Consider the following 13,993-nt stretch of genomic DNA (forward strand, 5'->3'; position numbering starts at 1 on the left):
TGCCTTTCTGACAGAGACAGCGGTAATAGTGTCCAAGTTACCAGTATGACATCTTGGGAATATAGAGCTTTATGCCTGGCCTATTAATGGAGGGTCCTAGTTGGCCGCAGGTCCAATCGTCGCGAAGTGGATAGCATATTACTTCCTCCTTGGCCGCCAAGAATCGATCCCAACAGCAGCGATCCCATCACGTGATATCACGTGATGGAAACCCCTGGCGGTCCCGGCACGTACAACTGCGGTGGATGCCAACAAACCGCGAACGTACAGCAGACCGACCATTATGAGATGGAACAAAGAACAATCACCCAACCATGTTGATCTAGCGACTACGTTGGGACCTCATAGGTAAGTCTCGTCTGCAGTTTTTATTTGGTAAGTGTACACCCTGTGGACGCGCGCGAGAGAACCTCCACTAAGCATGGATACCAGTATTCTGTGATTCCCATACATCATGTCGGCGACAGCAACATCCATCGTACCCTCCTTCACAAGCTCGAGCCACGGACCAGTCATTCAATCGACTCGAAACATCGCTCCACGCGAAGTGGTGAGCCTTGTTGAAATGTGTTTCGGATACAACTCAAGAGTATTGACACCTTCTAGTCCACTCCGAAGGCCACTGAACCCTCGACATATTCTCCTTCTCCCGGAAAATTCAGACACCCAAGGACAACTGAAATTCTCCTGCGAAGCTCTGCTACGTCTCTTACAAACGGCAATGTCAAGCGCGCTCTGACAAATGCGGCGGCTTTGATCCTTTCTTTCGTTTTCACCGATGCATATTACAGCAGGTGTGTCTGCAAAAGATAACTCGAAATGTTTTGGGCTGTACCGTTCTGATCGCATGGCAGTATTACACCTCTTCTGAACACTATCGGTGTCGCCGATGCCTCCCACTTATCCTCGACCGTCCTATCCATCCTCCGCATTATTCTCTGTGCCAATATCATCCTTCTCCTCCGTCCCGTGATACCCTACATTTCCAAGAAAGATGAAATTCAAGACATCCCATTAACGCCCTCCCAACGCTCCCTTCTGGGCCTCAATCCATCTATCCAACCCACGCCCAATTCAGCGCCCTCAGCCGCCGGCTATATCACACCACCGCGTTATCGACGTTCCGGGTCTTTCTCAAGCACGGGCAGTCCGAGCAGCGCTCAGAATGGCTTTGCACCGCTATCAACCGACCGCCGCAGTATTTCTGCACACTATTCATCCTCCCCGTTATCGACGTCTCGATATACGCTTGGCTTCTCACCTACGCCATCACACTCCATCCGACGAACTGCATCCGGCTCGCCCTTCTCACCTTCACCATCCGCAAGTCCTCTTTTCCACAAAGCTGCCATTCCATCCTCTCAGATACCCGACGTCGATTTTAGCGCAAGCACCCGCTCATTCGGAGCCAGCACTGGTGCTGGTCCCGGCCTAGGCCGATCACAAAGCATGCGCGAACGAACGCGACGAGAAGGCCTGGAACCAACATCTCCAACACCAGGGACAAAAAGTCCTCAGATCGTCCCAGGCCTCAATTACAAATGGCTGTACGACAAGGGCAGGAAGTTACCCAAGAGCGATTCTTATGGATTTTGATCTTGTGCAGATGTTGTTTTGCATGGAGCAGCATAACGCAGCGAGGGTTTGGCCGCTTGCATTTTCATTCTCAGCCTGCGGGTTTCTAGACCACGCGAGCTAGAATTCTTTGATATTTAGACTTGGACAGATTTCACATGCAAACATTCTGGCCCAAAGGCCTTTCTTTCCCCCCTCCCCCCACCCTGTCAGGTGTGCATATTTACTATCTACGTGTCGCTCCTTCGGAAATGCATCGTCATCTTTGGTTCTTTGTGCATTGAACACTTACAAGCGATTGCGCTGTCGTATCAGTGGAGGGCCAAGGCAATTAGTTAGTTTGCATTCCAAGTTATGAGACAGATGCGGATGAAAGGGCAGGTGATTCGAAATGCTGCAATACATAATGATGCGAGACCCGAGACCAAATGAGGGAAGGTTGATCCGACCGCGCTGAAAAGCCTCAAACGCCAACCCCAACAGCTATATCCACGTGGGAGCTGAGTATGAAACAACGTTCCAGAATGTTAATTAAGGACTCCCGGTAGTGTCCACTCTATGGAGGTAAGAAGACATCATTGGAACACGTCGTCTATCAAACACGTATGGAAGTAGCAGCATTAATGTTTCAACTTCTATACTCATGATTCCACACCTTCTAAACTCGATGCCATGCCATGCCACGCCACGTTTGCTCCAAAAGTTCGACTCATACTAGTAGGGACGCGGTATGTAAGTAATATCATAAATGAAACAAATCCGCATTTTCTATAATGGGCCAAGCTGGCCTGGCCTCTCCAAGCTTTAACTCAAAACCCGCTACAGGTCGGAATTCGAGGAGCATCAAATTTCCCTCATTGTCCCTGGCCTAGCCTCACCATTACTCTGTGCCTGACCTAGCCCTTGTCCTGAGCCTTGGAAACTCGGACTTCTTCCACCTCCACTTCCTCCACCACCAACTCTGCCCACCAATCCACCCAAATTCAATCCCTGGACGCCTTGGACGAGTCTGGAACCCACTGCGTCAACGGCACCTCTGGGCTGTGACAAGCTCGGGCCCTCACGCTTCCCTTCAGTAGTGACCTGGAACAATTTGACGTTGGTGCCGTTCCAGACTCCGGCAGGTCCTGCCATGGCACCTTTTCCCGTCAAAGTCGCTGCTGTCGATGACGCGGGTGCGATGGTCATTTCGGCGGTGTATATCAGAGACCATAGGACAGACATGTACCAGCCGAGGGAGAGCGGAGACCATTCGAAAAGATGAACGCGAATAGGACTGGGAGAAGAGAGAACGGCGGCGATGGCAGGATGGTTTGCTGTGTTGGGTATCTGGGCGCGGAAGTCGGTGATTGTGGTGTCGTCATGGGCCAGGGAGGAACGGCGAGAGGACGGAACAGAAGATGGGTTCGCCGTATCGTCCCGACTGCTGTTATTGGACCTTTGTGAGGCCCGTGGATGTGTTGAAAGGACGTTGATCACGGTGATCACGGTGTGTAGCGGGAGTTCAGGTAGCCAACTCTCGAGCCATTCGGGCGTCGGGCTGAATGAGCCACGACCGGCCGTGTAAGTTGTTGTCGCTGAAAGACTGGCTGTGCTGTTCTGTCGAGAAAATGTTGGTGTACCCGCAGGCATCTTGCCCCTCGCTTTTTCCGACATGCCCAACAATTGAACGGGAACATGATCTTCGGCCACCGATGATGAAGCGATCGACGGAGTACGTGACGTCCGCATCGATTGTGTTGATTGAGATGGAGTGGGCGGTTCTTCATTGTCGGAATCATCCGAATCACCAATGGCAAACGTCCCATCCACCCCGTTCTCTGCATTGGGAGACATGGGCCCGCCACGAGTTGGCGAAACTAGCGTTTCCATGGTGGACGTTCGAGAAAGACCACTACTCACGTCATTGAGGGCATTCTCTTTGCGACGCTGGGCAGCTCGCTCAATTTCTGCCTGAGCGCCTTCCAGCGTAAAAGCCCTCAAGGCTTCGATCCGCCTCCTTGAACGCCACAGGGCGTATATCAAATTGGTGTTGGAGGTGTACTGATGCTCAATCATGGTGTTGACGGATTCGAGAAGTGCTTGGAGAAGAGAATGATTTGTTTCATTGGCAAGAAGGAAACTGGGCGTCGACATTGAGGTCAGGAGCTGGACAAGCCGAGTGCTGGTGACCAAGGACAAATTTTGCACATAGGCTGCCATGTTGTTAATGATAGCCAGCAGTGCTGGGTAAATGGCGTCCAGTTTCCCTTTACTGCCGGTAATTAAAGTGTGTACGGATGTGATGAGGAAGTCGGCATAGGTGCCTTTGAAGTTGGTTAAACGGATAGACGCGGGTAAAGTCTCCTGCGCCTCAAACTTCTGGTTGAGATTCTTTCCAAACGTCGATTCCACGCTCATGGTCTGGAGAACGAAAACACACATTCGCACAATCCCGAGCTTGGAAGTGTCTGTTTTGTGCTCGATGGCATAGAAAAGCATCAGGATGATAAAGTCGTGGGCACGGTTTGACTCGATAATGAAGGCTCGGAATCGTTTATTGCATTGCAGAACTTCCCAAAAGAACATGATCATTTCCGGGGCCCATTTGACCGACTTTTGGCTTCCGGGCAAATAAGACGTGGTCGCCTGCATCGGCTGGCTCAGGACGCGTGTCATGCCATCGGCCAAGAATTGGAAATCTTCTGGTCGGTGCAATCGCCCCAGATAGTGTCGGTAGAAATTTTTGGGCGCGGGAGTATTTCCACCCTCAGGAACTGGATACAGGAGGAGGACGAGAAGGAATTGGAGACTGTAGATGACGAGCGTCTGTTTCGAGTCTCTGCGAACAACATGATCGTATGGGATGCGCCAGGCGGACGTGTTGGCTTTGATTGTCGTATTGATCAGAGAACACAGAACCGACAGTACGATCTGTTTGTCCGGACAGGTCGCAATGTATGTGATAGACCTTACTCCTTGGACAGGGAGAACCCCGGAAGGCATATACATGGCCTTGCTGGTCATCGTCAACAGGAGCCTCAGTACTTCGCATCGATTGCTCTCGAGTTCTTTGTTTGTCGGGATAGAGGTTTTGCAGCCCACGCCGCTCTGCCAGATGGCGTACGTCACCTTGCCCTTCGCGTTTGGTAAATGTGGTATCGTGAAACCGGCGTAGAAGAGGAGATCGGTCAAGGTATCGATGAGTTCTTCGGCCAGCGGTTTGGCATTCTCGAACTCTTGCTCTTGGGTATCCTTGGGCACCGTGTCGTCACCCTGGTTGTCGTCGAACAGCACTTCACCTGCAACCTGCGCTCTCCGAGTTCGACGGCGGCGCATGCCCCAGAAGAACTTCTCCTCCCATTCTGTCAGCTCTTCCGCCTCGTACACGTAGGGTAGCAGCCTTGTAAGGACTCGTATACAATTCAACGCATCTCTTTCCGGAGCAAGATCAGGGTCTGGAAACGATGGGTGGTTTTTCAAGACATTGAGGCGTGAAGTCACGGCTAAAATGAGGGTTTCCAAGTTCTCGAGAGCGGAGTCTCGTGTTCTGCGAATGTCGCTATGAGAGAACAGGCTGAAGACATCGTCGACGGATTCTGGAAGTTCCCAAAACTGAAACTATCAGCCGATGAGTTGAGGGACCAAAAATTTCGTAAACGTACGCCTGTCCAGTATGGGTCATTGGCTGGAATGTTCCTCTCTTCGGATAGTCTGAAGATGCCTTGCTTGAAGACCAGCTTGGATTCCGACGCCCCCATGGCGCAGGCCGGGCATTGCAGGCAGAATCAAAGATAAAAAGGATGCTGCGCAGAAGAGAGCGCGCGCAGAACAATCAATTGGCGGTAAATGAACGTGGGATATTTCAAGACGTTCTGTGCTACATGGCAATTCGCGCAGGCAGTAAGGTGACCAAGTCGCATGGAGTTTCAAAGTCGATAGGGCTTAGGTTACGGAACGGGGCTAACCTGCTTTGGAATGAGAGTATCGCCGCCTTGTATACACCCTCGCAATGGTACCGGCTTGATGAGTTCTCCATTTATTTCATCCTTCCAAATGATGAATATAACCCTATGCCGCGACCTCATATTGTAGTCCGCGTAACTGATCAATGTTATGGACCAAGAATTGTCGAGTCTGATGGGGAGACAGGAGATGCCCGACCCCTGCGACATGTGAACGCCAAGTGTAGTCACATGTCAGGCTGAACTCCGCCCCTGACCCCTCTCTATTTCCCATCGTAGATCCCTTAATAGCTGCATTTCTAGCGATAGCTTTAGCCTTTTAGCAGAAGTGGTTCAAATTCATCCAATTCATATTCGACCCCAGCTGCTGCAGGGCGGCCAATTCGAAATCTGGACCATCAGATCAAAAGCAGAGAATTGTGGAATGTAAGAAACAATTCGGCCTGAGGAGCGCCGGAATTTAAGGATCGGGTGTCCTGCTACTTGATACTCTCTGGCCGCCAATGATTCCTCTGGGAGGCATTTCGTATTGAGACAATCTCTGCCCGAAATTCTCCAGGAGGCCAACGCTGTCCGCCCAAGTACATTTCAGAATGAAGGAACCATGCAGGAAAAGGGGATTGAGTTTGTCTCGCTTCGGTCAACTTTATCGCTCTAGGACTCAAATGCGCGCAACAGCTTTCGTAAGACAGATTATCTGGATCTGTATACTCCGTTTGCCAGGCAGATGGAAAATTACTCTCACAACAGACTACATCATGTCCACAGCAGAACGTGACAACGAATGCTTTGATTGTAAGCGACGCCCCTTTCAGTTCTCCCTAGCTCGGCTGAGTCATCAAATATAGTCTGTCCAACCTCTTCCGTCATTCCAGAATGCATTCGCAGACAGAGCACCGAACAAGCTCTCGACTTCTCCTTCACTGGCAACTCCAACAAGCACGGATGTTCGCAGACCCAATGTGGACATTATATTCCAGTCTCACCCGTGACTTATCAAGAGACGACCTTGAATTCACTCTGCCTTCGAGTGATCCAGACCGATACTGGGTTTGATCTTCCTTTGATCCGTGAGTCTCATGTCTCAGACATCACGTATACTATCTCAAAAATCCTGAGTCTGGAGCGATTAAATACGGTGACCACGATAACAACTTTAGTGTCCTCAATCCCAGTTCCGCCGATACGTACCGACATATTCAACCCCGAGTCTTCATCTCAACCAATTTCTCTTCCGTTTCTAGACCTAAACACCTGCTCGTTTATCCTGAGTCATAGCTAAGCAATCTTGAGCTGTGGCGTAGGTGGCCCATCCATATTTCTCTCGGTCTGACTCTAGGCCGCCTTGCTTCAAGCATCGGTAAGGATTTTCCACAGCTTCCAATGCTCCGGACTAGTCGATCATATCGTCGATATATCGGTATTTGGCGGATACCGATAAAGTCGTCGTCGATATCGTCGATCCCGGATATCGTTTCCGGGGGATGCATGCGCCCCATAAGGATTCACATGATTGGCCAACCCCTCGTAATCCGGAAAATCTATAATCTGACACCTACCAAATCCTTTGCTCTGATTGGCCCACCCCATCGGATCCAGTCCATGGCCCACCCAGGAATAGGTAGAATGCCGCCTTTGTCTACCAGACCCCCTAATCGGATCCAGTCTATGGATCATATGTAGGCGATGTTGATCACCGTGTCCTGTGCCGGACGATATCTTCTATCGGATCCAGTTCATGGCCTATGAGTAGAGGACGGTATACCTAATTAGGAAAGCCGACAACGTTTCCAGTTCAAGTCGTAGTGGTCGCTGTTATAATGTAAATTCGCACCTACTCCGGAGGTCACCACTTCAAGTCTTAGCATTACAGATCGTAGTGGGCTGGATTGTCCTCATACAATCGCGCCTACTCCAAAGATATCTGCTTCAAGCTCTAATGAGGGCTTTGTACTGCTACTGGAGAGCATTGATGGTTGCCCAGAGACAACAACACAACATCAAACACAGGACTGATCTGAACCTGCTGAATAGGTAAGAAAGACTGAAAGAACTCGACAAGGAACCTCTCATTATGATTGAGCAGCTATCCTTGACTTCTCTCTCTCTCTCTCTGTCAGGGTGGGGACGTACGAGGGAACGAGAGTGGAGGTCCGACAATGATATTACTATCCAATGCACTATATAAAGTACAAGACGAGAGACAAAGAGCGTGAAAGCAATGCAAACCCATCCCAGATACTTATAGCCAGCGGTACAGTCATGCTGCAAGGCTACCACGCAGGCACACGAGGCTATTCGACAGCCGCAGTGGGCCTGCCAAGGCCGTTCGAGGGGATTCCAGGTTGTGCCATGACACTCTCTGAAGCACATGTGTTCACCTTCTGAAGGAGCACCTGGATATGGAGCCCTTCGAAATAGGACAAGTTCTCCAGCGTTGTCGGGTGTTGAACAATGGGCAATATCCCTGTACTTGAATAGGGCTATCACAACTATGCAGGATATAGGGGAGGAATAGGAGAAGAAAAGAGGTCAACCAAGCATGTATAAATACCAGCAACCTGGCGGGACTGGTTGCGGAAGGATAGAGCATTCAATACATCTCAATTTGGACCCGTAATTTGACAACACAGCCTGAGTCCTGGGCCAGATGTTTAAGTTGTTAGTCGTGAACACGTCGCACTACTCTAAGGAGATGTCAAAAGTTGTGCGAAGCCTCCTGATATCGAATGCGCCTTGTGACGTTCCAGGACTGAACAATCTTTACTCGATCTCTACTCTCTTTTCTGCCACCCGAAAACAAGAGATAGCGAGACAGTCATAGTTCGGTGCTTGCCAACGGCATACTCCTGGTTCGTAGTAATGGTGTAGTCTTCATTCAACTCATTTTAATTTGTGACATACACGGAAACTTAGATCATGTATCAATCTGGTATACGCTTTATGCATGCCTCCTTGGTCCCTCATGTCATCCGCTGACAACGTAGCTTCCAAAAAGTACATATTTCATGACGGGCGGAATTGCTTTTTTCCGCTTCCAATGAATAAATGCAATCCCAAACTTTGTAGTATCCTCAATCTCGTCCTTCTGATAGTGGTCTCTTCCGCTGCTACTTTGTTCTCTCTACCTTCGGTATTTCCAAATGTTCTTTAGCATATTATTCCTTTTTTTTCTGTGTCATGAGGTAGTGTGTCAGTGCACTCGATTCAGCCGACAATTCGAGTTGTGGAGGTCCACCACCATCGATGGCCAAGAATCCCATTTACAGATCTACAACTGGGAATCGAGCCAAATTGAGGTATTTGGACGGGAAAAGAGTCTACGCCAGCAACAGTGGCACGGATGGCTGTTTGATATTCTTATCCCGGAGAGCATACTCTGCGACGGCTAGTGCTTCGACTACGGTATCGACAGGCGACGCTATCATATTGAAATACCGAGACACAGTCATCTTAGCCATTGTGTCTTTGTCATTCATCGTCGCCTTCTTCCTCTTCTGGTTTTAGAATTATGGGGGAAAGGTCAATCGAGGCACCCAAAGCAGCTTCCTGTAGGGAAAGGCGTATTGCATATAAATATCCTCCTCAAATATACAACTCGGTAAGATACATTAGACGTGTGCTTCATTTGCTTTTTAATGTTGGACGGGGGCTTTGCGAAATACAAAAAGAAGTTGGACCAGCGTATCTTCGCTTTCCTGTATTTCAATGACAATCCTGAAACTAGGGTGCTGGATATCCAAAAGCTGAGCGATGGTAAAACCCCACTGACCTCATCATACATTTCTCAAATCAGGCCCAGTATGCCAACGTCGGAAGTCGTATTCTAGACAACAACGGCTTTCTGCTCAACGCTCTCATCACGGGCCATCTCTTCTTGTACTCTGTTCGCTCGCTTGGTCTTTCTGTAATCCGCAAGGGCTGGGAAGAAGTATCCAGGGTGGGCCAAGGTCTGGAGAACGGTCGCGAGTGCAACCAAGCTAAAGTCTTGCGTCAGCCAGTTTGATAGTGCGAGTAGGCAGATGGTGTGACTTACCAGCTTTCGATTCCAATGAACAGTGGTTGATTCTGCATGATGGGATTCCGCCAGCCATTTGCCATCTCGGCAATTCGGTAAACGCACCGAATGAAAATGGAAATGTAGGCAGTTGTGAAAGCACCAATGAAGATTCGGAATTTCGTGTTGTGTAATAAAGAGAATGCCTGTGTTGAAAGCGGCTTAGGCGATCTTAGTCGTCGAATAATATAATCTGTTGTAGCAACTTCGAAGATGAGGAGCGTCAAGACTTGCCAGGAAATACCCGTGATCATGAGCCTGTCACCAACATCTCGGAAGTTATCGTCATCGCCAGCAGTAGCGGCGATAGCACCACCGGCAGCTTGAAGGACGAGCGCGAAGAGGTCGGCCGTAATGAATGCCCACGTGTAGTATTTAGGTCGGATCCTTGACCATTCCCGACCAAATTGTAAGACGATATGCTTTAGGATCAGATAGATTGCGGCGGAATTCAGAGCGGGTGACAGGGTCAAGCAGCAGATCTGGATCTGGAAGCCGGTGATGTTGAAGGGATTGTTGTGCATCAGGCATCGTCCAATGTAGCCTATGCAAGCGGCTAAACAGGCTAAAGTCATGGCTAGCATGTACGTCCAAGTGCGAAATCGCCAGCCGAGGACGACATGGACAATGAAGCACACCCCGAAAAGGGCGACGAAGAAAGTGTTCCACTCAAGGATCGGATAGTAGCCATAGATCGAGGCCTCGACGGGACATTGTTCAGAGACCTCTTCACAGTCGAGAGGGTTGACATGAGACGGGTCAACAGCCATTTTGATTGGTCTCGGGGGGAGGATGGAACAAGAGGGAAAAATTGAAGAGAAGTCCGGATGATGTTGCTGGACTTAGTTGTCAAGCTGTATCAAGGTTATGCAAGTTTGATGGGAGAAAAGAAAATGTTTTTTGGGATAAATATGGCAATAGATATAGAAGAATATGGAACATAAACGGACAGGGTCATGATGCTAGTTCGAAACATATAGCCAAGAAACCTCGCGCAACAGAGCAGGATAAACATAAAGATGATAGACCAATGGAATACAAATCGTGATGAGGGTGCAGCAGTATATGCAGCGTTTCCCCCGACAGCCAACAATGCGGTTCGAAATTGTTGGAGCCTGGACGAAATATCCGGTGCGCAACAGTCGAATGAAATTGGCGAACCGGTCGGTTTGATCGCTGCTGGAATCGTGATTGTGGACTGATATCAGAGACAGGAAAAAGCCAAGGACGCCCTAGACCTAATTCAGCCCTTTGTGCGAGGCTGCAAGTTGGACCAATGGTTTGTTTGGCCTTGTTGCTTACGGCCGGGAGCCTCTCGCCAGCACGATAAGTCTTGGGACACTTATATCGCGATGATAGTCTCGTTGCCGTGAAGTCGTGCCCCAGGATGAAATGTTGCAGCCTAGATCGGGACGAGGGAAAATATCTGCTCACAACGAGACTTCTGCTTTGCGAACTGAAAAGAAGCGAAAAGACAGTCGAAATTCAGTGGCCCAAGGGGGCACAGGTTCCGTTCCGGATCGGATTAACAATATTGCGGTGTAGGGGGTCCCCGAGGCGGACCCGGTTTCAACATGGGGACTTGGTGATGAGGTGATTAGTTGGTCAAGAACTGAGAAAGTGGAAAAGAGCCTGACTTCCGGCCTTCTTTGCCTCGGTCCCCGGCTCTTGCAGCACATCTCCACTGCATTGGAACGCCTCATCCTGCGCTTTCGATATTTGATGATGGCAACACCTCGGTCATCATTTGAGTTGTGAGACCAGTAGCATGTTTTGTTATATCTATTCATCTATTTCCTGACATTTCTCCTCCTCTCCTATTTATCTCTCCCTTTCTCTCCGAGCCCCATAAAACCCCGATACCGTGGCCCTACCGCCGCTGAGTACCAATACCGACATCCCCGGACTGCAGCCTCGATTTCGCCCAATATGGGATTCAACACCGAGCTCACTCGCCGGCTCGGCATCAAAGGTACGGCCGACATACTGGTATCGCAGGCACCTTCTCTAACAGCTCGACAGTACCCGTTGTCCAAGGTGGAATGCAATGGGTTGGATACGCTGAGATGGCATCTGCCGTATCCAACGCTGGTGGTCTAGGCATTGTAAGTCTGCTCGGCTCAGCACTTCACATGCGAAACGAGGCTGACTGTTCCTTTGCAGCTCACAGCTCTTACTCAGCCAACACCGGAAGATCTGCGCCAGGAAATCCGAAGATGCAGAAACATGACCAGCAACCCATTCGCGGTCAACATCACCCTTCTTCCCACGATGAATGCGCCTCCTTATACCGAATATGCACAAGTGGTTATTGATGAAGGTATTAAAGTGGTAGAAACCGCAGGAAACTCTCCCGGCCCGGTTATCAAAATGTTGAAGGCTGCCGGAATCATTATTCTACACAAATGCACCACCATCCGACACGCTCAGTCGGCGGTGAAATTGGGAGTCGATTTCCTTTCCATTGATGGATTCGAATGTGCCGGCCATGTGGGAGAATCAGATATCACCAATTTCATCTTGCTGTCACGAGCGAGACAGACATTGAAGGTCCCCTTCATCGCCTCGGGTGGATTTGCCGATGGACAGGGACTAGCCGCCGCCCTCGCTCTTGGAGCTGAAGGTATCAACATGGGAACCCGGTTCATGTGCACTGTGGAAGCACCAATCCACGTCAATATCAAGCAAGCAATCGTCGACGCATCCGAACACGATACTGAACTGGTCTTGCGAAGATGGAGGAACACGTCCCGATTGTTCAAGAACAAGGTCACCGAGGAGGCTGTCAAGATCGAAAAGACCAGCACGACGGGGAAATTTGAGGAGGTGGCACCTTTTGTCTCTGGCAAGCGGGGCCGCCAAGTCTTCCTTAACGGAGACAAGGACTACGGTGTCTGGACTGCCGGTCAAGTCATCGGATTGATCCATGATATTCCTACATGCGCCGAACTTTTGTCTAGAATTGAAAAGGAAGCCGCCGAAACGATTGAACGAAACCGGAAAGTTTATCAGTCTCAGAGTAAGCTATGATGGTATATGTACAACATGTGGTTTGGGTTCCACGCTTGGGGTGTAGATTTCCAGACAGAGCGAAGAGCTAGACGCAAGACTTCTAAAATATTATGGACAGGAAGCAACCTATCAATCCCTTGTAAGTGAGATGTCAGTTATTCAACAAGCCCCTTCATCGAGTTTTGGTTCGAAGATCATCTTTCGGAGCGACTGTCGAGATGTACAGGAAGGGACTGGTACATATATATGACAGCCGATGAGGGACTGCAACTCGTTGCAAAAGAAGATATGGTAAGGTTCCAGACAACTTCAACCTAACCTGGGGAAAAGAGGCGAGAAATGTCCTCTGTGGAAATCGAGACGGAAAACGCCCTTTGCTGTCCATATTTTTGCCCGAACCAGCTTCAATTTCTCCTGTCGCATGTCTCTTGATTTCTAATCTTCATCAAGTGATAATATTTCTACCGTGAATCTACACACAATCTAGCAATGGATGGGCCATATCTGTGAAGAAATGAATGTGTAGGCGTGAATGTCCGGCTCTTATGTTGCAAATACCAGCTTTCTGCTGTGATTATTAGCGACGAAAGACTTGGCCGAATCCACTGCCTCGATTCTGCATAAGAACCAGAATTTCGGCTAATCTTAGCCCAGCTCAGAGGTCGATGTGAAGAACATTGCGTCTCTCGACGGCCCCGAAGCACCTTCCAACGACATATCGTATTTCCCAGAAGGTGACAATCAACGGAAGCAGTCAGAAAATGCTCCAGCCGGGCCAGCTCAGCAAACTCCTATGTCCCTAGTGAGGAAGTCAGAATCATTTGGCTACAAAGCTCGCCGAAGAGATATATCGTTGCACGCTATGTCTCAGGGAATTCAGCTATTCGGCCCTCCAAAAACACCAGTGAAATGCGTTTTCTCAACCTCATGAACACGACGCTAGTCTCCTCGGGTCGTTTAAGACTAGTGGATAAACGTATCGAAAATCATCCGAGCCACTTAATACGTTCATCCACTCTGTCCAGGGTCTGGAAGATGCTGCAGCTGCTTCAAACTGGACCACCACTGTCAATGCCACTGCACGTGTCGCCTACGAAGGAGAGATAATCCCATAGTCCTAAACAATGCTATTGAGTTCATTCCAGTGGCGGGCGCTACTTCAGATTGTGATATTCGGCGGCATCAAGGCTTGTAAAGACCCTGGGAAAGGGATGTACGCACCGTACACGCGTAGATAACCATATAGTCTGGCGGTCTCTTGGACTCCCTCGAAATAGGACAAGTCCTCCATAAATCAACAGTTGGGGCTAGCCCACTGGAGCGATTACTTCTTCCTGCCCCCCCTCTATACAACCTCTCAGGGAACCGCCATGTACGAATAGACGACGACAACTGGCTATAGTAG

General features: G+C 49.5%; 4 protein-coding genes across 4 annotated transcripts; 2 read left to right on the forward strand and 2 right to left on the reverse strand.

Moving 5' to 3' along the window:
- Nucleotides 1-454: 454 nt before the first annotated feature.
- On the forward strand, nt 455-1,596 carry Z518_00307 (uncharacterized protein; the record flags this gene model as incomplete). Its single annotated transcript, XM_013420910.1, has 3 exons — nt 455-550; nt 607-794; nt 855-1,596. 3 exons carry the CDS (start codon nt 455-457, stop codon nt 1,594-1,596), a joined length of 1,026 nt encoding a protein of 341 aa, XP_013276364.1.
- An 822-nt stretch (nt 1,597-2,418) lies between these two features.
- On the reverse strand, nt 2,419-5,315 carry Z518_00308 (uncharacterized protein; the record flags this gene model as incomplete). The annotated part of the gene is made up of 2 exons (XM_013420911.1): nt 2,419-5,169; nt 5,220-5,315. The coding sequence occupies 2 exons, from the start codon at nt 5,313-5,315 to the stop codon at nt 2,419-2,421; spliced, it is 2,847 nt and encodes a 948-aa protein (XP_013276365.1).
- Nucleotides 5,316-9,345: 4,030 nt separating this feature from the next.
- On the reverse strand, nt 9,346-10,346 carry Z518_00309 (uncharacterized protein; the record flags this gene model as incomplete). The annotated part of the gene is made up of 2 exons (XM_013420912.1): nt 9,346-9,499; nt 9,556-10,346. 2 exons carry the CDS (start codon nt 10,344-10,346, stop codon nt 9,346-9,348), a joined length of 945 nt encoding a protein of 314 aa, XP_013276366.1.
- A 1,159-nt stretch (nt 10,347-11,505) lies between these two features.
- On the forward strand, nt 11,506-12,606 carry Z518_00310 (uncharacterized protein; the record flags this gene model as incomplete). Its single annotated transcript, XM_013420913.1, has 3 exons — nt 11,506-11,548; nt 11,599-11,681; nt 11,740-12,606. The coding sequence occupies 3 exons, from the start codon at nt 11,506-11,508 to the stop codon at nt 12,604-12,606; spliced, it is 993 nt and encodes a 330-aa protein (XP_013276367.1).
- Between the last annotated feature and the right edge of the window lie 1,387 nt (nt 12,607-13,993).

Source organism: Rhinocladiella mackenziei (genome assembly GCF_000835555.1).
Source record: "Rhinocladiella mackenziei CBS 650.93 unplaced genomic scaffold supercont1.1, whole genome shotgun sequence".
Taxonomy (NCBI): domain Eukaryota; kingdom Fungi; phylum Ascomycota; class Eurotiomycetes; order Chaetothyriales; family Herpotrichiellaceae; genus Rhinocladiella; species Rhinocladiella mackenziei.